The sequence below is a fragment of the Staurois parvus genome, unplaced genomic scaffold (assembly GCF_062004578.1).
Source record: "Staurois parvus isolate SC_StPar_1 unplaced genomic scaffold, SC_StPar_1.0 ptg000657l, whole genome shotgun sequence".
In the NCBI taxonomy this organism is placed as follows: Eukaryota; Metazoa; Chordata; class Amphibia; order Anura; family Ranidae; genus Staurois; species Staurois parvus.
In genome coordinates this window covers 6797293-6823805 of record NW_028318453.1, presented here as the reverse complement: position 1 = coordinate 6823805, position 26513 = coordinate 6797293, and the positions used below count along the sequence as shown (strand labels likewise).

The 26513-nt window shown below is 42.1% G+C and overlaps 1 protein-coding gene across 1 annotated transcript in view; it reads right to left on the bottom strand.

Annotated features, from left to right (window-relative positions):
* MYCT1 (MYC target 1) overlaps positions 1 to 25638 on the bottom strand; it is a 51114-nt gene extending 25476 nt beyond the window's left edge. Inside the window, exon 1 of the mRNA XM_089694292.1 lies at positions 25394 to 25638. Coding sequence (XP_089550418.1) covers positions 25394 to 25484 — 91 coding nt within the window. The 5' untranslated portion in view covers positions 25485 to 25638. The remainder of the gene's footprint in view (positions 1 to 25393) is intronic.
* Positions 25639 to 26513: the final 875 nt, after the last annotated feature.

Below are 26513 nucleotides of genomic sequence, written 5' to 3'. Positions count from 1 at the left end.
GTATAATAAGGTAACATTGCTAATAAAGTTTCTTTATAAAGCAGGATGAAAGGTCCATCACCCTTGTGACTGCCTCTCACTAGATATGAAGCTTGATCTAGAGTGGATCATGTAAAACGGAAGGGAGAAAGGCACCTCTAAGTCTAGACATTAAAACAAGTTTATTGCACACAATGAAGAGCAACTTACTAAAGGGTAGAATGAAACAGGCATATCAATGTCTGTCATGAGAGAGATCGCCACGGTGAGAAGCGGAATGTGCAGCTGTTAGTGGTAATCATCGAACGTCATCTCGCACACGTTGTGCTCCAGGTGCGGTCTAGGGCCCCTCCATCTTACCGGCTTGCCAGGAACACTAACTGAAGGTCGATGACCACCAACAGCTGCACATTTCGCTTCTCATCGTGGCGATCTCTCTCATGACGGACGTTGATGTGCCTGTTTCATTCTACCATTCTGTAAAATGAAAGAAAGAATGTGATCATTCACACAGACTTTTTTAAAATTCTTGGTAAAAGAGAACTAGGATCTAATTTGCAATATTTGCAGATATTAATAGGTAAATATTTGTTACGGTCAACATTTATTGCAAGCCAACCTTTTGGTTTCAGTGGTATTAGTTTAGTGGAGTGCCCATTTGCTTACCATGCTTTGATGCCTCTTTATCACCATTTCCCACAACTCCCTGGTTTCTTGGACATGCCCAGGGAAGATAAGTTTATCTGCTCCCCTCCATCAGCATCTCAGAGAGGCAACATTTGATCAGGCAAAAGTAGCTGGACAAGTGATCTTCAGCCAAGTGAGAAGCCCTTCAGTCTCAGGACCAACATGCATGCAAGACTCATCTATTGTGGGGAACCTCTGCCCAATTTCTACTAGAATACTCTAGTTCCAGTGTGGTGGCCCTCCTGTGCTCTTGGGCCTTGGATGCCTCCATCTGTTTGCCTGTGTTGCCAGAGTTACCCTGATATTCACTGAAAGGGATGCTGTTTGTGTTCTGAACTGTTTTACTGGAGTAGCAATTCACATCTAGACTCTCTGTTGTTATAAAGTTGTATAGAAATTATGCTACGCAGACACATTACCCTGGTTGAGCCACAGAGATATTGCTGTGAACAGGCTATGTATGTGCAGCTTTGATAATCTGTTCTGTATTACTCTATAATGTATGCAAGCTCTTTGCTATCCTGATCCTATTTTGCACTATTGATTTTAACTGCAAGTTACATTTACTCTTATCACCTTATCATTTGGCCAATTACCCAAGTATCTATATGCAGTATCTTTGCTGTCCCCACAATTATAGTCATTATTTAATGTAGGCATGTTTTAATTGCTATGGTTTGCTATTTTAATATATCAAAGCCAAAACTTTTTTTTAACTTTGGATAGATCCCTCTATTCTTGTTCTGGTGACTAAACATTTTAGATTTTCCTTCACTTTCACTTCAAATGACATTGGTCACCAAGACAAATGATGGGAGATAATATTCCTAAATTGGGATACAGGAAACGATTTAAACAAAACGGGAAAGGGGGGGGGGGGTAATCCTTCCCTACACTATCCAAAGCTTAAAAAAGTCTGATGTCACCCTGATGCCTTGTCTTTTTTTTACAATTATAAAAATATATAAAAATGCATCAATTACTCCACAAATTAACAAAGAAAAACTTTTGTTGCTGCTTGTAGGTTTTTATATTGTCCTGCAAATGTGTTTTATTATAACAATCAAAAACAATTAAACAGACAAGACGCATAAAACCAATTGAATAAGCACACCTAATGTTACAACAGGATAACATGAAACAAGTAATAAGTTTTCATCTGATTAGTGTTTGTTCTGATCACAATTCATCAATTGTTTTTCCACAATAAGGGTATTTTTAAATGCTAAGATAGCTCCTGCAGGTACATTATTTCAATTCAGATTTGGTGACTTAATTTTCTTCTTTCTTATTTTTTTTAACAAAAGAAAAAAAACTCCCTGTTGCTATTAGGAAAATCAAACCAGAATAAAGATAAGGTGTTGGAAACTGTTGGGAGTTTTCAGTAATCTTACTTTAAAGTAGTAAAGTACTTTTTCTGTAGATAGTTTAATCAGCAAGATTTGGGTGTTTGTTTTCCAAACAGGAAAATGATTAACAAAAACATGATTCAATTATGTAAAGGAATTCAGATGTGATATCACTGTTCACCAAATATAGCATGGGTTTCCAGACATGCCCTTTCCTGCAGCTTACAACTACTGAACAGCTGAAATATCTATTCTATATATAGCACAGACATCAGAGCCATATTACAGCATTAATTAACTAATTGCAATCTTCTCTATTTACATATGCTTACACTGAACTGAATTTGAATATTTTGCAATTTACAACTGAATCAATGATAAAAATTTGAAAGTGACATTTAACTCTCAGATGGTCTCATTTAATAGCATCCAGCTTACTTATCCAAGGTGAGCATTCACTACTGGCAGGGCTGTCTTTAATATTGATTGGACCCTGGGCAAACATTTTTCTGGGTCCCCCACCACACCCCCCCTTCCAATGAGAGAGAGAGGGGGGATGAGAGAGAGGGAGGGATTGGAGAGAGACCACTAGCCCTGTCCCTGTCTGCAGTCCCTTCTGTGAGTAGGTGTGTTGTGTCTGTGATGCTTGGTACCTTCCATGCCAGCAGTAGATGTATACTGTCCAGGGAAGTGGTCCCTGGCTGCTGGTGTCACCTGCCAGTCCTCGTCCTCCAGGCCCCCGCTCAGCCTGTCCTCCAGGTTGCTGTCCCTGAGCAGAGAGGAAGTTGGAGTAGAAGTCCAGGGATGCTGCATGCATTGCTACTCACCTCTTTGGGGGGTCAGGGAGACACTGGAGGTTTTCTCTCTTCTGGTCCTAGCCGTCCTCACTGCCCACCATCCCCATGGCCTCTGTCTCACCGTGTACACATGATATGCAGAGCAAGGCACTTTCAGCCTGTCTGCACTCTGAGGACGCCACTGTCAGTACTGGATTTAGATCCACAGGTCTTCAAGCCTTCACTGCCCTGTTCTCACCACCACCAGACTGGGACTCTCCATGAAAAGGGGCAGTTGCTTTGGGCCTGGGGCAAATATCCCTTTTGCCCTGCTTTAAAGTCAGCCCTGACTACTGGGCAGATCCACAGGTGGCAGTTAGTGGAATTATCTACTGAGATATAGGTGAGCTTAGAATGGGAAGAACCCCAACAAAAATAGTCCTAGGCCAATGCAGTTGCTTTATTAGAGTGGTTAAGGACAACTATCAGTGTAATCAAGCTCAACAAAAATCACAACTGTGATTTGGGAAATGCATGTCACTTTTAAATAAACATGGCACTGTGTTCATGCTTGAAATAGGAAGGGGTATCAAAGGATACCAAAGGATACTTTAATGGAAAGGACTACCATGGGTGGATTAAACTCTGTAAGCTACTGGGCATGGAAACCCAAAAAGCAAATGACATGCTGAGTCTTATCCATAAGACTAATAACCCTATGTCATAAATAATATGTTAGAGAGCTAACAGCCACCAAGAAGAGACTAATAGTGAAGGCAAGAAAAAGGGCAGCATGACTGTCATATATACTGTACATGTACACGCAACGGCCACTTTATGAGGTACACCTGTTTAATTGCTTGGTAACACAAATTGCTAATCAGCCAATCACATGGCAGCAACTCAATGCAACTAGGCATGTAGAAGTGGTGAATATGACTTGCTGAAGTTCAAACTGAGCATCAGAATGGGGATGAAAGGGGATTTAAGGGACTTTGGCTGTTGGTGCCAGATGAGCTGGTCTGAGTATTTCAAAAACTGTTGATCTACTGGGATTTTCACACACAACCATCTCTAGGGTTTACAGAGAATGGTCTGAAAAGAGAAAATATCCAGTCATTGGCAGGTGTGTGGACCAAAAATGCCTTGTTGATATCAGAGGTCAGAGGAGAATGGGCACACTGGTTGCAGTGACCATCAGATGGTAGAGTCAGAATTTGGTGTAAACAACATGAAAGCATGGATCCATCCTGCCTTCTATCAACAGTTCAGGCTAGTGATTGTGAGGGATATTTTCTTGGCACTAGCAAGGTGTACCTAATAAAATGGCCATGAGTGTGCATAGTGCCGTAAATTCAGAGAAAACATTTCAGGATATGTGCTTATCCATAGATACAGTACAGTAATTGAGAGTTTTCATTTGCTAATTTCAGTTTGCTAATTTGAGGCTTGTGGAAAAAAAAATTAGAACTGGTTTTTTTTTTCAACCTAATTATATGTAAAACTGTTGATTCTCTCAGCTAGAATTGCATATATAAACAGATATGCCATCTTACCTACTGTATTCATTGTTAGCCTGCAGTACCAGCAAGCATTCACATGGTGTACAGTACATTGCCTATTTAAATGCATGCAAATACCCCTCCTGCCTTTTGTTTATGTATAGAAATGTTCCTGCTTCTTGTTACATATTTAAATGGCCTCCAGCTAAATATCAGCATGGATCCAGTAGATGATAATGGAATGGATGCGGGCTCATGCAGGTTGCACACAAATGCAAATGGTGTAATGCTAAATATGAATGAGAGAGTAACATGATTTTACTCATAACAATAGTTAAATATGAGCGCAGCTGTATGTCCTTCCTTGAAACTGGATTGTGTTCTTGGTACAATGCATATATAATACAAACTTCTTGTAAATTCTTGAAATTATGTAGGAGCATTCGTGAAAAGAGTGTAAGTGTACTATGAAGAAAAATAAATCCCCAAAAATATACTGTAGTCCTTAAAGGTAATCTGTCAGTTTTCCCATTCAGGAAGTGATAAGTTCTCTTGATAGGTCTCCCCTCAACCAAGTGATACTCACCTTCCCCACATCCCCTGCCACCCTGTGTTTCTGCATACAGGTTCTGTATAAGCTCTACGTCAGAACTTACATAGGTGTAATTACCTTCTCCCCTACAAGAAAGTGTTCAAGCCTGGCAATGGGCCTAAGCAGGACTGGATTAGCCATTACCAAAATAAACATGTGCTTAGGGCAACAAGGGAAAGGGGAACCACAGAGTTTTCTCCTATCTGTCAAGCCCTTAAAGGATAACTGCACTTAAAAAAACAGCATTCTTATATTTCCTCCCCCTTTGCCCTGAGCTAATGATTCCCAGCCTCCCCTTCCACAGATTTATACTTACAAAGGTCCCACTGCCTTGGCCTCTATTATTTATTGATATCCCACTCTGCAATTCATCTCTCTCTCTGGGCTACGTAGGTTCATCAAAGCTCCATAGACTACTAAAGCTTTTAATACCCTTTCAACACTTCTTGAGTTTTAATGTCTTGTCAGTTGGGCTATGAAGGGGCCAAGGGGAGCAACTTTGTTAGGTTGTGCTTTGGGACTAGGCCAGGGGTGGACTGACAACTCATGGGGCCCCCAGGCATTAGTGGATCATGGGGCCCGTGTGTCCTTGCCCAAACTCAAAAAAGCCTATGAAAAAGGTACCAGGGGCATCTCATGGGGCTCCCTACAGTTCCCGAGTTTCCAAATGGTCAGTCCGCCCCTGGACTAGGCACTGCATCCTTAGAAGAACGAGAGAAGGTCAGATGTTACCCCATATCCGAAATTGCTAGTTATTTCTGGGGGCTCCAACAGACAAACAAAATATTTGTCTAATAAAAGAACCATTGTATCATATTCATTTTGCTCACTCAGGGCTCCTTCCAATGCTTGGAAGATATTCCATTCAGTTATGGTTTAACTATTTAACTAAGACAATCAGTCTCTTATAATCCTCTGTGCAGTAGACTGGGAGAAAGAGGAGCAGTGCTCTAACTTAATCAGGGTTCTACAGATTTTCACAATGCTGACAATCATAGAAGAAGGAAAAACACAGAGATAACCATATCAGTGTGCTGTTGTTTGTTTTTTGCCCAGTCACAGGAGGGGATGGGGCTTGGACCAGACTATATGATAGCAGTGCAGTCTGCTGGGAGGTCTAGGGCCAGGCTGTCCTGTCTGACAGGGGAAGCTGGATTGACTAAAGAGAGTTATACATTTCCTGGCAGGTAAACCAGTTCACATACTGTACATGTAGTTCAATTGCTTATCATTCTGTTTGTTTAGAGTTCAGCTTTAATAATGTTTCCCTTGTATTCCTAGATTTCAATGGTTTCTAATAAATCAAGACGAATGTATTGTGTATTGTGCTTAATTGAACTGTTTTTAGCTGTTCAATTGTGTTTCAATATAACAAAAACAAAAGAACCACCATGCCACCCTCTGAACTTTACTGCCCCGGGCCAAGACCTGTGCTGCCTTGTATCCTTGTGCCCCTTTACAAATGTGGTCCTGTTTTCTGACATTTATTTCACTACAGTAAATAGATGTCTGATTATTTGCTATGCTTTACTGCACTTTACACATTAACTTTACTTTACTTATCCGCATGTAAGATATCTATTTTGATAGTGCCTGTTTTGAATATGCTATATTAAATTGACAACAACTTTATATATTAGGACTGTACAAGTGGATTCTTGATTTATGCCCCAATTGTGTCCCTGAGCATCCATGTTATTCAGATTTTGCAAAGTTTAAGTAATGTTTTTTCACTTTTACCTCAAGGCAAAACTTTTTTCTTTACATAGCAATACAAATTGAATGTGGAAACCATGTATTAGACTATTTTATTTTCTCAAGGGTATCATCCCTAACTTAACAAATAATAAATAAATGGTATTTGAATGTATCAAGGAAATACCTAATATTCTAATATCATACAATCATATATCTAGTTAAAAGAAGCATTATTTTATTATATTAGTTATAAAAATTGAAAAATTATCAATCCTTTCATCCTTTTGTCAGTTGCTTTGTCAGCCAACTGCACCGCCACGTGGTCTAGATAAATATAGCTTCCTAGAACCTGTGGTGTTGTCTTCCTGGACTATTGAAGTGTGTGATCCTGTGGGTAGGCTATTTGATGTATTTTTATTTATTATTATTTTTTACACCCAATTTATTTTTGCTATGCTTCTCCTATTGGCTCCTTGTTCATTGTTTATACGAGGCCTACCCATGCGCTGCGTAGTCTGATTTTTTTAAGAAAAGAAGCTGTATGACTTCTTGTGATTGGGGCTGTCCAGTTTTATCTTTTTCTTCTTTCTTTCTTTGTTTTGTTTTTTTTTTTGTCTGGGTTCATTGTATGGCTGCCTGGGACAGTTTAAATTACAAGCATTACCCACCTGCTTGTCAATTTATTAGATATGTAAGTGACAACTATAAAGGACATTTACATTAGTTTTTTGATGGATTGATACAAGATGTATTTTCTCATATGTGTCTATTTCATACATATCAGTTTAAAGCGCTTATATAATAACCCTTATCGCCCAGTCCGTTAGACTGCAGAACAAGTCAATAAATATTGGTATTGAAATTTATCACGAGTGCGCATGCGGGGCCGGCGGGACGGACATGTCCCGATGAGGCTCCGTCTCCCCGTCGGGTGACGGCACCTTGAAGCAGCGGGTCCCGGCCCGCAATTCACTCAGGGGGGATCCGATCCCCACGGCAACCATCACGGGGTCCGATCCGCCCGGGTCTGCGGCGGATCCTCTGCAACAGGTCGGAGAAATCCGACAGGGGACTGGCTCCCCACTGTGAGCCGTCCATAGGCCTGCCCACTGCTGCACACAGAATAACGCAGCCGAGGCAAGGAGAGAGAGAGCAGGGGGGGCTGAGTGCAGTATAACAGCCCCCCTCCCCTAGCAAACGGCAAAATGGTCAAAGGGGCACCCCGGCATCAGGTCCCCCCGTCGGCCACCGCCCCAACACATGGAAGCAAGCACGCAGCAGCAGGGGCATATGCAGCCCTGCAGGATCCGCAGCCCAGCCATCCCTGCACATCTGAGGGTGAGTCCGACAATGAAACAGATGTCCTTGCACAAGCCCTGACGCCTGACCTTACACCCCTTGACCTATTATCAAGATTTGAAAAAATGCTACACAAAGCTTTGAAGCAAACCTCGGACCGCATCACTGCCACACTTTCTAGGGAAATCCGTGAGCTAGGACAGCGCACTGCGGACCTAGAACAGAGGGTAGATGGTCTTGACGCCTCGCTTCAGAAGCTTACGGATGACCTTGATCTCTTGCGTGATGAAAACGCAACATTATTAACATGACTGGAGGACTTTGAAAACCGAGCACGGCGCTCAAACCTGCGTATCCGTGGCCTTCCGGAAACGATTGTTGATGTCCAATCAACGATAACAGCCCTGTTCCAAGAGCTTGCTCCAGCTATCCCAATCGACAGATTAGAATTGGATAGAGTTCACAGGGCGTTAGCACCGCGACGCGCGGATGGTCCACTACGCAATATTATAGCCAAGCTCCACTTTTTCCGTACCAGGGAGCAACTCCTGCAGGTGGCCAGCAACGCAGAATCTCTACAGTTCCAAGGTCATACCTACCAATTATTCCAAGATCTATGCCCCACAACTATCTCCAAGCGCGGAGCTATGAAACCCCACCTACAAGTTCTCGAACAACATGCCATACAATATAGGTGGAGCTTCCCTTTTGCAGTATGCTTCCGACACCAGTCCCAGGACTACACCTGCAAGACTCCAGAGGACCTCTTAGACACCCTACGGATACTGCGACTACATTCCCCAGCAACGCCTTCAGAAAGCGCCAAGCGGAGGTCCACATCCAAGCGGAAGTCCTTCCCCACACGTGCAACTGAAGGTCAACTCAATTTCCACAAGCGGGGGCGTTTCTCGTCTCCGGGCCTACCTTCGCACGATACCATGGACTGAACGATATTTCACGTTTATTCTTCTTTTTCCTTTTTTCGCCACATACATCGTAAGGTATACTCGTTTGATTATCACTATGACGGTTCACACCGTGGTTATCCACCCTCCCTTTACCTGTTAAATTTTGGTTGCCCCAATACCTGGTGATTGTTCTACACCCCCCCTCCTGAGCTCCACTGTAGTTTATATGTGGGATCCAGGGCTTTGGCGACATGAGATACCACACCCTTGCAGTAACGTTGTCTTACTAGCACTACTAGTGCCGTCTGAATCTAGGATCCCTGATTTTCTCGAATGTTCTTCGTATGTACCTACTTTTTTCTACCGGGACCTAGCCACCATTTATTAAATACGCTGCTGTCACCCTCACGGTCCGCGTACCTGCACACTCCACCCTAGCCCCTGTGTAACTGGTTCTTTAATAACACTTGGGCTTTTGTTGTTCCCTGGCCAACCCTGATTCAGGATGTCCTTAGGGAACCCACCTTTTAGGCCACAAATGGCCTTCTACACCCCTTCTCACCTGTTACCTTTTTCATACCGTACCCCCCCTCCTTCCTTCCAACATTACTCCATGACTTCGCACAACATGCTTCGTAAAGCTCTCATCCCCTGTATTAATCATCAGGCTACATTACGAGTGGGAGTGCCACGCTTTACAAACCACTTTGCACTTTACCCATGGGCTTGTTAAATATCCTTACCCTGAATGTACAGGGTCTCAATATTCCACAGAAACGCAGGCTTTCCGAACCTTTGCTACACTTAAAGCTCACGTGGTCTGTCTACAGGAAACGCATTTCACTCCCAACTCCACTCCTAAGTTTTTTGGCCCTCGATACCCTCAGGTCTATACAGCTTCTGCCACCACCAAGCGCAGGGGGGTGCTGATAGCCTTCCACCGCACAACACCTTTCACGCTATGTACCGCAATCAAAGACCCGGCAGGTCGTTACCTCTTGTTAATAGGGCAACTCCTGGACATAGATGTTACCATTGTAGCATATTACGCCCCCAACCAAGATCCCTTACCATTCCTCTCCCACTTACTCTCGGTTATAGACCACCATAAGCGCGGAACTCTAATTGTTAGCGGGGACTCTAACAGTGTAATATATCCCTTTCTTGACAAATCTCCTCCACCATCCTCCATCCCTGCCTCTAAACAGACCTTCCAAGCCATACTACATCGTTATTCTTTGATAGACACATGGCGGGAACTCAACCCGACTAAACGCCAATACACCTTTTACTCTCATCCCCACCAGTCATTCTCCAGGATAGACCATATATTCATTGCTACCGCCTCTTCCCCTCGGCTCCTGACCTCTGAAATAATTCCAATCCCTTGGACTGACCATTGCACTGTATTCACGGCTATGGCCTCGTTAGCCCCATCTCCTACTGAATCCTCTTGGGTCATTAATGACAACCTGCTTGCTAACCCAGATCACTGTTTAGAAATTGAAGCTGCCCTAAAAGACTATTTCACTCTTAACCAATCTCCTGATATATCCCCTCTCCTGTTATGGGAAGCGCATAAACCGGTATTGAGAGGGTTCTGCATTAGCAAAGCATCCTTTTTAAATAAAACCAAAAGACAACAACGTCTCTTACTGGAGCAAACCTACGATCGTTCCCATCAAACTTTCCAGGCGGCTGCTACGCCCGCCAATCGTGAAGCCTTAGAGCGATCTAGATTGGCTCTAGATCTTTTTCTCACAGATCAAGCGGAACTATCTCTACGTAGATCTTGACATAAATATTATACTAGGGCAAATAAACCCAATACACTCTTGGCCCTCTCACTCCGTAGGCTCGACCAGCTCACTAAACCTATCCGGATTCACTCCTCCTTTGGCAACCTCACTAGTAACCCAGAACTCATTCTACAGACTTTCCATAAACATTTGTCACAGCTTTACTCTTCTTCCACACCTTTTGACCCCGCACAAGCTGATACCCTTCTAAGTTCCATTTCCTTCCCGAAATTCTCAGAGTGCCAGTTAGTGGCGCTTGAGCGACCTATTTCTCCTACTGAAACCTTAGACGCTATTAAAAATCTAAAATTACGGAAACGCCCGGGACCGGATGGCTTCTCAGCCACTTATTATAGGAAATTTGCTCACCTCCTCACTCCCATCCTTACTAACGCTTTTAACGATCTACTATCTGGCCAAACCTTTAACCACAAAACAGTGCAAGCGAACATTTCAATGATCCCAAAGCCGAATTCTGACGACACACAGTGGTCCAATTACAGGCCAATATCTCTTCTCAATATTGACATCAAACTGTTAGCAAAAATCCTATCTTTGCGTCTTAACTTATGTATTGGCTCTCTAATTCATAACGACCAAGTGGGCTTTATCCCAACTAGACAAGCAGGAAATAACATCAGGTGTGCATCTCTTCTAGCAAACTTAGCCAGGTCTCGTAATATTCCTGCCTGTTTCCTTTCCCTAGACATCCGGAAAGCATTCGATACAGTCTCATGGCCATACCTCAACTATATTTTGCATCGTTGGGGTTTTGGCCCACACTTCTTAACCTGGATATTTTCGCTGTATCGAGAACCTTCGGCCAGAATTAGGTATCTGGGGCACAGATCAGCTCAGTTCCCGATTTCCAGAGGCACGAGACAGGGCTGTCCTCTGTCCCCCCTGCTCTTTGCCCTGGCTATAGAGCCCCTGGCCCTCCTAATCAGAGCTAACCCGGATGTTAAGGGACTCGAAATAGGAGGCACGCATCATAAATTGTGTCTCTTTGCAGATGACGTCTTGCTCTTTCTCACATCCCCATTAACTTCCACCCCTTCCTTACTCCGGCTCCTTGAGACATTTGGCGCGCTTTCGGGCCTAATAATAAACCCTAATAAATCAACAGCACTCAACATTTCTCTCCCCCCTATAGAGTTGTCGCATTTGCAGAAAATTTTACCATTCCCATGGTCACAGTGTCATATCCCTTTCTTGGGGATCAAACTGACACCTAGATTATCGGACCTTTACGCAGCTAACTATCTACCGATGCTTAACCACCTCTCAACCCTTCTGACCAAATGGTCCTCCCTCCACCTCGCATGGCTCGGCAGAATAGCAGTTATCAAGATGTCAATCCTCCCAAAAATTCTATATCTGTTTAGAGTCCTCCCCGTCCCAGTACCTCCTCACTACCTCCGCACACTGCAGCGTCGCATCTTTTCTTATGTATGGGGCAATACTCGTCCTCGTATACCTCGCTCCACCCTCTATCGCCCTAAGCTCAGTGGAGGTTTGGGCCTACCTGATATTAGCAAATATTACCAGGCAGCGCATTTAGCCCAGTTGCCTAAATACCATGCAACTTTTGAAATCCCACAATGGGTTGCGCTGGAATCGATAGAATGCGACCCCTTATCTACAGCAAACTTACTCTGGTTGAGGCCGATAGACCGCCGCCCTATAACCAACCCCATCACTTCTCACTTTCTATCCTTATGGGACAAACTTCTCCAATCCCCACATAACCCTATGCTCTCGTTCCTGCGAAACCCAGCTTTCCCCCCAGCTTGGCAGACACCCCTTTTATTTAAAGCCTGGTCCTCTGCTAATTTACTCCGTACACATCATTTCCTACAGAGGAATAAGTTTAAATCCTTTGCCTCGCTGCGGGAAACGCATAGCCTCCCAGCCTCCGAGATATTCCGATACTTGCAGCTACAACACTTTTACGCCCCCTATACCACAATAACCAATCGGCCAGACACCATGTCTTTCTTTGAACGAGCATGCTACAAAGACCCTCATAGACGTGGGCTTATTTCCTGCTTATATTCACTCCTCACCACTTTGGTTACCACGTCCCCCCCTCTGTATACCCATAAGTGGGAAGCGGATATGGGAAAGAAATTTGACACGTCTGAATGGGACCGCATTTGGGCCAACACCAAATCATCCTCACAGAACATTGGAAACGAATTATAAAGTCTTAACCCGATGGTACTTAGTCCCGGCGAGAATTGCGAAATTTACCCCTAATTACTCACCCAACTGTTTTAGAGGCTGTACGGACCCAGGAACGCATTACCATATGTGGTGGGACTGTCCAATAGCCCGTACCTTTTGGGGTGAGATCTTCACCATGTTATCTACACTTAGCACAATCACACTACAACCCGACCCAACAATAGCCCTACTCAATCAATGCCCCCCTGGCGTCTCCAACTCGCAATTTAAGCTCATTATGCAAGTTAAGTCGGCGGCTAAGCAGGTTATAGCAAAATCTTGGAAATCCCCCACCTTGGGTATTGCGGCCGTCAAAACTAGAATAACACAAGCCATGATACATGCAAAGGTGGAAGCCACAATTCTTGACATGATTCCTAAATTCTTGCTCATATGGAGCCCCTGGGTAGAGCGCTTCCTCCCCCCTAACTTTGACGAATCACTCCTTCTCCCCTGATTTATATACTATGCGATTTGGATATAATCAATAGCCCTTTGTATGTAGCACGCAGGGACTGATGTAAACCTGCCGAACGCTCATGGAGTCATGGCTGCTGTTCCACTTTCCCTCTCCCCCCTCCCATCCCAGTTTGACCCCCCCTTCAAACTTCCCCCTATTTCTTTAATGCACTCGGGAGACAGTACTTTGATTGGCTGGAACAATAATATCTTTTATTGTCAACTTTTATCTACCTGTTTATACTAGTAGTATATAGACATATGTACTGTGCATTTTTTTTCTGTCCTATTGCCACTTCCATGTCCATTGTACATTAGCAATGTCTCCTTGTTTGTACCATTCTGCTTTATGGTTAATAAAATTGTTTGAACAAGAAATTTATCACAATCTGTATATATGATCTGTACAATTAATCTTGTAATTTCATGAAATTGCTGTGTTTTTTATGAAATAGTTGATAGTTTTTCACTTTTAATGACTAATACTGTATAAGAAAGTGCTTCAATGAATATATGATTTTATGACATTAGACTACTAGTTTCCTCCTTGGTACATCCAAAGTCCTGCGTCATTGGTGGGTGCTATTTATAACCTTTTTTTTTTTATTTTAAATAGAGTGGAAAGGGGTTAGAATAACTCTCAGGATTTGATTGTTGTCTGTGTCCTGTTACGGAGATTTACCCCTTCTATTTATCGTAGTGACCATTATAACCAAAAGTGAAAGAAAATCCCAAAGATTTAGTGAAACAGAAATAGAGGGGACACCACCAGGGAGGACTACAATGGGGTTTCTACCAGGAATATGACTACCCCGATTTCTCTACCCCCAGGGATTACCTATGCTATGGGAAGATTAGCCTCTTGGTGCTGGTGCTTCCCGGCCCTTTAAGAGTTTCAGAAACTAGGAAGCGGGGCGGGGTTTTAGGGTCATGTGACCGTCGTGATTTGCCATCACAGCAGTCACATGATCGGAAAAGGTCCCGATCAAAAGGGGAGATCGGGACCTTTCCAGGAGTCGCGGACATATGTGCTGGGAGCACCCAGGGTGCGCGCTCTCAGCACATATGTATTTTCTAATTGCACGCAAATATGCGGCCGCTTGGCGTCAAGGCCCAGACGCCGAGAGGCTGCATATTTGTGTGCAATCGGCATCAAGGGGTTAAAGTAGAACTGTGGCGAGGCTATGGACAATTAAGTGTTCACATATCCATAACAAGCAGTACCTGAGTTTTAAGCCCTCAAGGTCCTCTGTGGCTGCAGGCACTGTGGAGCAATTGTTGTTCAAGATGTTGTGTTCTAAGTTAATAAAATGCCAGTGAAATGTTGCAGCATCAATTAAAGTATGTGTCCCTTGCAGTGTTGCTATTAAAAAAAATTGTGTTGTGGGAAGTGAAGTGTTTTTTAGGGTATGGAACTTACAAAAATAATGACATGTTTAAAACATACACAGAAATGGCTGCACTGAGAGATAGCAGTACTCATCTCAGTGGTCAGTGTCACAATGAAGTGGACTACTGGAAGAGGAGGTAAAAGGGCTTTAGAGGTGGGCAATGAGACCAGTGGGTTAGAGATAATCCAGGCATTCAGAGGATGTGAAAGTCTTGAAAGCCCTATCATTTTATAAAAATCAAAGAGCCAGCTGGGCATGGTGGGACACAACCTGAAGCACTGCCTGATTGTGCTACCCATATGTACCAAGATATGTCTCAGAAAGTCAGAAGGTTTAATCATGTCTTAAAGTGAATGTGCAATGATTCCCTCCTTCACCTCATGTAAAGCCCTCCAGGCTGTACATAAATATATCCCACTCTTTAATAATTCGGCTTTGCAAGCAGATGGTATATGCAAGCAGTTGTTTATGCCTTCTGATATCTTCTCATATTTCTGTGCTGTGAACAGCCTGGTTTAAATGTACCTCCTGCTGTTGAGTCCACAATATCCTCACAGCTTACAGGTAAGAGTATGGGATGCACCCCCAGCTCTTGCTGGGTCTTAAAATCCCACTATTATCTTGGTTCTGCTAGAGAGCCATATTACTTCTCAAACAGAGGCAGTCCTATTGTGACCAGGCACTACCTGTGACTACAGACCTAACAATGAGATAACAGATTACATACACACTAAACGAGTCAGCTGAATTAATCAGAGGAGTTACACCGCCTAGCAGAGATGGTGCCATTTAACCTCAGTTTCCAAGAGCAGTCAACAAGTTCAGAGCTAGTGCTGGTTTTTGCCCCAAACCTCTATAGTTTTCCTCTAATGGAATCACCTAAGGGAGCTCCTTAGTGTTAAAAATGTTTTCACAGACTGGTATCGCTTTGCTAATGTCAGTAACAACTGCAGAGCTATCTTTGCTATTTACACTTGCTGTTAGCAGTAATAATTCTGCTTTGCCAAAAACATTAACTCATCCACCACAGCTAAGAAAGAATCTGTGAAGGATGGGATTAAACAGATTCTTGCTTACCTTGATCCAGAGTCCTACGGTGACAAACCAAAACCAATTATGATGACTCCCCCCTCCCCCCCCCCCCAAACTGCTCTACTTGTTGATCTCTGATGGGTCTTTTGGCCTCCATTTTTACATGCAATGCAGAACCACCTGCTACCTCCCAGCCAAATTATGTGGCCACTGCTCCTATATTGTACATGATGATGTCCAAATGTCTACTCACTGGATGTGGACTGAACATCTGGCTTTTGTGGAAACCTAGAGTAATTTAAGTAATACTCTCTAGCAGGGGCGGACTGACCATTTGGAAACTCGGGCACTGCCCGAGGGCCCGGGGTCAGTAGGGGGCCCCATGAGATGCCCCTGGTACCTTTTTCATAGGCTTTTTTGAGTTTGGGCAAGGACACAGCGGCCCCATGATCCCCTATTGCCCAGGGGGCCCCATGTGTTGTCAGTCCGCCCCTGCTCTCTAGAGAAAAGTGATCAATGGATGCATTATAAGCTGGAAGGGATCTATTTTTTTAAAAGTTTATCTTCTGCTGCTCTGTTGAGTCAACAAAGGTTGTTTATGGTGGCTGACCAAATGCTGTAACTCAGGACAGTAAGAACGTCCTCTATAAGCTGAAAGTAAGGAATGCATGGACGAGGTACAGGGTCACTTTCAGCTTCCTCATACAAAATGTACACTAAATATACACAAAACCTGAGCATTAGGATTCCAAAAAACAAAGCCTTGAAACTCTCCATATTAGAAACACTAAAGGCATTTATCAACATTACTAACTTCTGGTGTTCTAATAGAGCTTAAAAATAGAAAAAGTTTAGTAGCTTTAAGCCACTGGCACTAACCCATCTAAGTACCGTATATGTTTGGCCATATATACAGAATTTCACTATGTTAGTTTCCATACTTCCTTCAATAGAAATTCACTTCAAATAAAACATCCTGTCAATGCCGAAGCAGAGCATAACTATGTTAAAGGTTAAGAATGTTGTATAAGAATACAAACAATGCTAGGGTACACATAAGTAGAACATTTTATAATTACATACCACTGCACTTTTAGAAGATGCACTTTTGCTGACTCCTAAGGCCAAAAGAATCCTAATGTAGACATTTTATAAGGCAGTGCAAAGTACAATAACTCATGGCATGGAATAAACTATAAAATTAGTAGGTAGTAATAAGGTAAACTGAATTCTAAATACTTACTATGTATTACTGCAATGTAATACATAGTATTAAACAAACATTAAACAAACAAGTCTACAAAATACATACTGGATATGAAATGAGGGCAATACGGGTTTTTACGCATACAAGACTGGCTAGAAAGCGGTTTAGTACACATGCTACTCACCCTTTACTTTTGTTTATGGGAATATTTCTTTTGTGAAATAGGAAAATGTAGCTACGTTAACCACTGGGGCACTTTCATCCCCTTCCTGCCAAGGTCAGTTTTCAGCTTTTAGCCTGTGTTCACACTGATGTGGTGAAAAATCTGCAGCGTTTTATGTGCGAATTCCGCACAGCACCACAATCACAGCCCGTTTATGCGAACCACTGCGGGTGTGTATGTTAAGTTAACAACACCCCAAAATTGGTCTGCAAAATCGGTCCGCAAAACACGGTGCGATGTGCAGAATCGCATCGCATGGGTGTAAATACCCATGGGATCCAATTTTAGCATGGACCAAAAAAAGGGTCCTGCACTTTTTTGGTGCAGATGCAGTGCGATATGAGCCATACAAAATGTACAGCTCCAATCGCACCGCACACAATTGGCATGTGATTTTGTGATTTGCTCAGGAATGTGGTGCGGCTCCTGTGTGAATCGCATGCGATATACCGCACCGCATACTGTATGTGTGAACCCAGCCTTAGTGATTTTCAGCTGTCCCACTTTAAATGTCAAATGAGCAGTCATACAGCATTGTACCCATATGAAATTTGTATCATTTTTTGAGACAGATAGAGCTTTCTTTTGGTGGTATTTAACCACCGCTAAGTTTTTACATTTTTGCTAAACAAACAAAAAATTTTGGAAAAAAAATGTTTTTCTTAGTTTCTGTTGGTAAATAAGTAATTTTTCTCTTTCACTGATGAGGCTGCACTGCTGGGAACTGATAGGCACTGATAAGACTGCACCGATGTGCACTGATGAGGCTGCACTGATGGGCACTGATGAGACTGCACTGATATACACTAATGAGGCTACATTGCTGTGCACTGATGGGCATTGATGAGACTGCACTGATGAGGTGGCACTGATGGGCACTGATAAGCTGGACACTGATGGGCACCGATGAGGAGACACTGATGAGACTGCACTGATAAGGCAGCACTAATGGGCACTGATAGGCAGCATTGATGGGCACTAATATGCTGCACTGATGGGCACTGATATCCTACACTGATGGGCACTAATAAGCTGCACTGATGGGGCTACAATTATAATTAGGGCACTGATGATCACACAGTGACAGCGTATGAGGAAAGGAAATGCCGATAACTTGCAAGTTTGTTTACATGTGATTAGCTGTCATTGGTAAAAACTGGTCACATGGTAAAGGGCCACTGTGATTGGTAATTTACCTCGATCTGTGATTTCTTGGACACAGCTGATCACAGATCAGGTAAATTGTGTGCCCGGGGGGGAACACAGGGAGAGGTACTGGGATGATGCCTATAGATGCCCTCCCAGAACTAGAAGACTGCTCTGTAGCCGCCTTTCGGTTATGACGTGGTCGGGAGGTGGTTAAAGTGACACCAGACAGTACTTTTTAAATTTGAGATGGTGAAAAGGTTAGAATCTTGAACCTGTAAATGTTGGAATTATTAAGTGGTAGTACATGTTCACTCTACAAAGTTAATCTTCTAGCGGCGTAAATGATGAGGTAAAGCTGTATTCACTTTGAACACCCACTTGCGTGCAAACAAAATGTAAAAAATTTGGATTTTTGCTCACATGTGATTGGATGAAATCAGCACAGCATCAACTAAGTCAACTAAGTCAACTAAATCTACTAAGTGAAAACTCACCCTTCAAATGGAACATGCTCTACTCTTGCAGTAAATCAATCCCATTGTCTCTTGGACAGGCAAGCAAGAACAAAGAGAGTAACAAAAACCTGATAGAGGTTCTCAGCTTTTCAACCCTATTGAGAGCTAAGAAAGTAGTTTTAGCTAGAGTTCCACCTTCATTTTCACATGCATGGGAATTTTTGTTCAGCATAATGTAACATAAATGGAACAACATATCAGGATGTATTTGTCATATAGCAATGTTGTGTGCATGTTAACTTATCTAAGTCACCAGTCACACCGCTGCCATTTAAAATTGCCTGATTTCAGGTGCGATTTCTGAAGACTTTACTGCTACTTGTGAAGATTGTCAATCATTTCTTGCAATTTGCAGTGCGATTTCCATTATTTTCTATGTATGTGAAATTGCAAAAAGCTGCAGAAAAAGTAATGCAAGAACTACTGTAGAATTTGTGCTGCAGCAAATCGCACATGTTAAGACACTGACATTCACATTCATTAGATGTGATATCAGGTGCGATTTCAATTCGCAAATCACACCTGAAATTGCACCAGTATGACCAGGTAGTAAGACAAATGTTATTATAAAGACGCATCAAGCTTTACCACATAGGCTGTAGCTGTTTTGGAAAAGAAAACCAACTGCAGGACCTGAAACATCTTTTGTTTTAACAAACCTGGAATGTATTTAGCTCACTTAAACTGAGAAGTCAATTGGGTTTTAATGGTTCTCCACTTAAAAGATTTTTGACACCTCTCTACATCCCTGTCAGCCTTTGTACCTACAGGTTCTTTCACTGAATTTACCCAGAGATATCCAGAACAATTAACATGTGTTAATTGTAGGCCCCTTGAGGGTTAGGGACTGATGTAAATGTACAATATATATATATTTAAAAGTGCTGCATAAATTGACAGCGCTATATAAGTACCTGAAATAAATAAATAAAATGTATCATAAGGGCTCGTTCACACTAGGCTGTTTTGCCAACGCTTGCCAAACGCCCCTATAGCGTTTGGCAAGCGTTGGTCCGGTGTTTGCGGAGTGTTTTTAACGCTCGGCAAACGCTCCGCAAACGCCGCATGCGCGGTTTAGCGGCGGTTGCTAGGCGTTTGCCGAGCGTTAATAACGCCCCACAAACGCCTATAATGCATTTGAGTGGTGTTACCGCTCCGCAAACACCCCGCAACCGCGTCGCAACCGCACCGCAAACGCCGGCCGGGCGTTTGCGGAGCGGCACCATAGACGAGAATAGGAGGCTTCAAAGCCTCCTGACTCGACCAGAGGCGTCCGTTTTGCCGCGACGCAACGTGACGCGACGCAAACGCTCCTGTTAGAACAGCACCATGTGCTGTAATGTGCAGAATTGGCAGAGGCGTTTGGGAAGCGGTAAAAACGCTTCCCAAACGCCTCTCTGCCGCCTGCACACAAGGCTAGTGTGAACGTAGCCTAATTTGTATATTTTGAGGCTTAATGCTGCCTTCTCAAATCTATTACATTAGGCACTGGTGCCATTCCAAAAATGCAGCACGGTGGATAAATGGTTAGCGCTTCCACCTGGCAGCACTAGGGTCGTTGGTTTGAATCCCAGCCACAGCACCTCCTGCCTGGAGTTTGCATGTTCTCCCTGTGCTTGTGTAGGTTTCCTCCAGATACTCTGGTTTCCTTCCACACTCCAAAGACATGCTGGTAGGTTAATTGGCTCCTTTCTAAATTGGCCCTAGTATGTGTATGAATGTAAGTTAGGGACCTTAGATTGTACAACCCTTGAGGGTTAGGGACTGATGTGAATGTACAATATATACGTAAAGCACTGCTCAAATTTACAGCGCTATGCAAGTACCTGAAATAAATACAGCCATACCTTTATGTAATGTATTTTCATCATTGTCATCAGAGCTAACTACATCACTTCCGGTTTCAAGTTTTTGGCTGTGGAATGCATTGGCATTCTGGTTTCCATTTTAAAGCGCCTATGCATCTTATGTTTGTAAGTGTGTTTTCGGCATTTTAACTTTTTGATAAAAGGTTTTACACTATGGAAGCTTCCCTCTCTTTGACATATCTACTTATGGCCCGTATGATGGAGGGCAGTTACATCTAAGATTGTAGGGACACGGCCATGCAGAGTCCTTTTACGCAATGGAGTGGAGAGCATTATACAGCATGTTGGACCCACTGGAAACAGGGGTCAAACACTGCGGTGAGTGCAGTGAAAAAGGGAGAGCATGTGTAGAGGCACTGGTTGTTTTCATCACCCACAGTTTATTTGAGCACAAGAAGTTTCTTTGGACTATATTTGTGAACCGCAGTTTTGACTTTCCTGGTCATATATTTTCTATATGTTTAAACACTTAATTGTTTAACATTCACTGATTAGAGTATCACAGTCTTGTTTATTTGGTTTGGGGAATAAGCATTCACTATTCAATTCATATTTTTTAATGTTATGTTATATATTTTGAGTAAACGGTATTTTCACAATTGTAGGGGGAGGTGCATTATAGTACCAGCCCAGTATTTTTGAGCAACGGTTATTGTCACATCCAATATGGGGAGTTGATTTATAGTGCCTGTCCAGCACCTTTGTGATTTTGAAACACAGGTATTTTCTTCAATTAAGGACACTCTTCGTTTATAGAAAGGGGGAAGGTGTTTTGTAGCATGGAATTGTCTCTCCTATGGGAGATAGGACTATATTGCATCTCCATATTAGAAGCACCTAATGCACATATGAAAAACTCTTGAGTGGGGGAGGAGCATTTAAATAATTTACATATCATCCTTATAAGTAGGAGCAGTGCAACATCTTGATTTTAATTAATCCTATACATTCTTTTAGGGTGTGGTAGGTGTTAGCAGCAGCCCACTAGTATTTTGCAGATTCACCCCATATATCCTTTAGTAAAATTTTAAGCTTTGACAAAAAAACCTGGAAGCTGATTGGTTTCTGTGCAGAGATGAACCAGATTTTGTGCTCTCCAGTTTTAGTAATTCAGCCCCTGTGTGTGCTTAAAAGCTTGCATTCTAAATATACTCAGACAGCCAGTGCATCTTTCAGCCTGGGTTCACAATGAGCTCTGATGAAGAAGGGACTCCCTTCGAAATGCGTCAGCCTGACTTTGAGAATCTTCCCTCGTGATAAGAATTGCACTGGTCTCAGACTCCTTGAGTCTCGCTAAGGATTTTACACGCTTGTTATACTTCTCTGCTTGTGAGTATATTTTAAATTCAATAAAATCACATTTCACTAAGGTAATGCGCAAGGTTGGTGCACTTTCTTTTTGTTTTGCTTTATAGTATTGGTCGGGCTTACCCAGCCTTGTTTAGAGCCACACAACCTTTGATGCTTTGGTGGTGAATTTCTGCACGTTCCGTGTCCATCTATCCACCCTTGCTCTGGGCCATAGATAGCAGGAGGTGTTGTTTTTGTTTCCACTGGCATGTTTAGTAATTTAGCCCCTGTGTGTGCTTCAAAGCTTGCATTCTAAATATACTCAGACAGCCAGTGCATCTGTGTTCACACCGATGTTGTGAAATTTGCACTGGTTTCTGTGCGATTTCTGCACCACATCATAATCGCACCCCATTCACATGAACCTGTTTGCGGGTGTCATCAAACATAGAAATACGTTTTAGGCCTCATGCACACTTGAGCTCAAAAGTGCTTCTTTCACAGGAGCTTGATGTTTTCTTTCTGCCTCTAACCCCCCCCCTCCATGTTATCCTATGTGTTCATGCAAACATAGGCATTTACAGGAGTTTAGAGGCAGGGGCATTTAAAAGCAGTAAAAAAAAATATCACTTGCGTTTTCAAGAGAGGAGCGTTTTGGCAGAAAATAGACTAAAACTCACCAAAATACATGTCAAACATATCTAAATGTGCCTAAGCTCTACAGTGAAGGAAATAAGTATTTGATCCCCTGCTGATTTTGAATGTTTGCCTGCTCACAAAGAAATTAGTCTAAAAATCGAATGGTAGGTGTATTGTAACACTGAGAGACAGAACAGCAACAAAAAATTCAAAAGAAATGCATGCCTAACAAATGATGCACTGATTTGCATGTTCATTTGGAAAATAAGTATTTGATCCCCTTCACAAAACATGTTGGTAGTCACAGAGGTCATGTTTCCTGTAGTTGGCCACCAGGTTTGCGCACATCTCAGGAGGGATTTTGGCCCACTCCTCTTGGCAGATCCTCTCCAAGTCATTAAGGTTTGGTGGTTGATGTTTGGCAACTCGAACTTTGGTGTGAATGAGGCCTAAGGCTCAGGTTAATATCTGTGCCGGTGGTGTCAGTGCGAGACCCGCACAAATGCCAGCAGCTGCAATCATCCACACAAGTGGGCGGGTGCCATTACATACTTGGTAAGTTTGAATAAAGACACTAGTCCATCCAGTTCAACCTATGTGGTTATGTTTGTGTTCATGTAAAAAATCATATCCCATATGGTTGTATGTTGTGTTCGCTGAGATGCCCATCTAAGAGTTTTCTGAAACTCTCAGTACTTCCCGCTGACACCACCGATTGTGGAAGTGAGTTCTCTGCCATTAATCCTAATGGCACACCGCCCCCACTGGAAATCGCAACCATACTGGGAACCTCGGTTCCTGTGCTGCCTACAATTTAGAAAATAGTGCAGGGACTTCTTTCCTGCATGTCCCAGGGCATGGCAGCCAATTTAAATGAATAGATTCTTGTGCCCACGCAAATCGCAGCCCACACGACTGTACAGGTGTGAACCTAGCCTAAATGAATAATTAACACAAATGTAGCGCAATGTACTTATATTTTGCTTTAAATATGTTTAAAACTATTTAGTTTTAGTATGTAATGTAAGAAAATAATAACAACCAGGAGTTGTGATTCAAATTTGTTCAAAATGCAATGTATTCTACACTACTCATGTCTGCAGAAGACTAAAATGTTCTTGAACTGTCAAAAAATCTCATCCAGCAGAAAACATGTCACAAAAATGTTGCAATGTATATTATAACTATGAGGCATCCCATTAAGCTGTTAATATGAGTGGAGTTTTCTTCAGATTACACTACATAAAAGAAGACTGGCTTTTAGAGACATGTGGGGTGATTTAATAAAGCTGGTGCAAACTCTGGTGTAGCTCTGCATGGTAGCCAATCAGCTTCCAACTATACCTTGTTAAATTAAGCTTTGACAAAAAAAAAAAACTGGAAGCTGATTGGCTACCATGCACAGCTGCACCAGATTTTTCACTCTAGAGTTTTAGTAAATTAACTCCATGGAGGCTGACATTGCTTGAAACACTAGTAGCCTGGCTGTCATGCTTATCCTCTTGCTTCTTGAACTGCAGACCAGAAACAAGTATACTGTTCTGATCTAAATACCTCCTCTACTTCCATGGTTGAACTGTTCTAATTCCAGTGTAAAAGCCAGTGAGTCAGCATACCAGACAGGCAACTGAGATTTTCAGAATGAAGTCATCAGTGGTGTCCTCCATGTTTCTCCTATGGCAGGTGCACTAAAATTATTTTAAAAATATTAGAATTTTATTTACAGAAATAAAGCTGATGCAGCATCTGACAGAGTTGTGTCATCTGGGATGATCTGTAACCCCTTTACTTGTCAATATCTCCTTTAATTTTTTTTATAAGATCCCATAAATTAATAAAGTGGTGCCAACAGGCCACAAGGGTTTAATGAAGTAGCCTGACGTAGATTTCTTTTTCTATATAGGTCTAATTGACTAAGGTGAGGTGCAGTGTGAAGTGCAGTAACATCCAGTCATATGCAAGATTAATTAAAAAAATAATTATTATCTCAATTGATTTAATTTTGTAAATTTTCATTGGTTTAGTGTACTCACTCCACTTGAGCTCCTACCAATCTGTGCATACTTTATGTAACACATACTCTCTCTCTCCCTCTCTATTTATATATATATATATATATATATATATATATATATATATATTCTATAAATACACTCACATACAAGTTACACAAGGACTTAACCTACCCTCATGTATTATATTTTAGATAAAATCACTTCTTTTAGGAAAGCAAAACAATGGGGGCGATTTACTAAAACTGGTGCACTCAGAAGCTTTGACAATAACACCTAAAAGCTGATTGATTACTATGCACAGCTGCACCAGATTCTGTGTGCACCACTTTCAGTAAATCTGCCCCCATATGTCTATTTCATACAACCAATATAGCTATCATATGTAATGCCTTTCCTTTGTGTGTTACATAGACATATCAGGACTAACAAAGAAAATGATTACATCACTTAAATTTTCCCAGAAAACCTCTCAAGTCCCATGTATGAATACAATTTAGACCCCTGATCAGTAAAGTTCTGTATCTGGATGATATGATTCATTTTATTAGCATTGGCAGCAAGTCCTATTTTTCCTGGCCCGGGTCAAAAAAAAGTTCTGGGCAACATGTGAGGTTGTCCAATGATATTATCAACCTAGCAATATAAATAATATGCAATATAATTTATTCAACTGTATATGTAAAAATGGCATTACAATATGACTACAGCACACCGGACAAGAGGGACATTATTATAAAGTCTTAACAATCATTTACAAAATCTAAAATGTAAAAAGAATGATTCTTCTTACCTAGAAAAGGTTTTGAGAACGTTGTTTGGCAGGTGATGTTCTTCAGTTCGTTAATGCATGTAATGTTGTGATAAACTGTGATGTTACCCATATCCAATGTGGATATCTAATACAAGTACATCCAGTAGAATCATACAAGAGCTTTGAATGTATGTGAATTTTGGTGTCAGAGTGACTATAGATGATCTACATCCCTAATGCTCTCTCTCTGCTTGTGTCAAAGGAAACATGACTGGAGCACACTTCCTGCATTTCTACTCACATCGAACAAGTCACTTCTTATCTGTGGGCTGCACACAGTTCCTGAGACATGGAATGATTTCCTTCTCGTCATTTCCCATTTGAACTGAATTGACTCTAAACAATGCACTATTCCATGGCCTTACTTGATATGCTCTAGTTATATTTACTTCTATCACTAACTCCTAAGTTTCACCCTCTTGAGTTCCATTTGACAGTAGAATGGTTGTTTGTCTTTGTCATAATAAATGTGCTTTGTCTTCCATTGATGTTGCATACAGTATTATGATGTGAAGAACAGTAAGGAGCGTGAAAGTTTGCAATAGAGTGTTCACGGCATTATCTAAATAAATAACTTCCTTTGTTTACATCCTGGTGTTCCTAGAAAACTTTTCATCCAACGCTCATTTATTAGGCTACAACACCATAACAATTTTATACAAATGTTTATACTTGCCAACAGTATGTCTTTTGTTTAATGTACATTTTTTATGCTTGTCATTGGTATTAGTAGTAGTTACATTTAGCTGGACCACTTCTTCAGTTCTGAGTGTCACAAAATATACCCAAGAATTTATATCCACATAAATAGCATAGACCAGGGGTCTCCAAACTTTCTAAGCAAAGGGCCAGTTTCCTGCCCTACAGGTTTTAGGAGGGCCGGACCGGAAATTTTCCAAGCATGCATGGAAGTAAACAATGCCCCATATTTGGTGTTAGTGAGAGGAATTGTGCCCCATCATTGGTGTCATTGGGCCCCATTCTTGGTATCATTGGGATAAACTGTGCCCCATTGTTGGTGTCATTGGTGGGAATTGTGCCCCATCATTGGTATCATTGGGAGGAACTCATTGGTGTCAGTGGATTATATAGTGCCCCA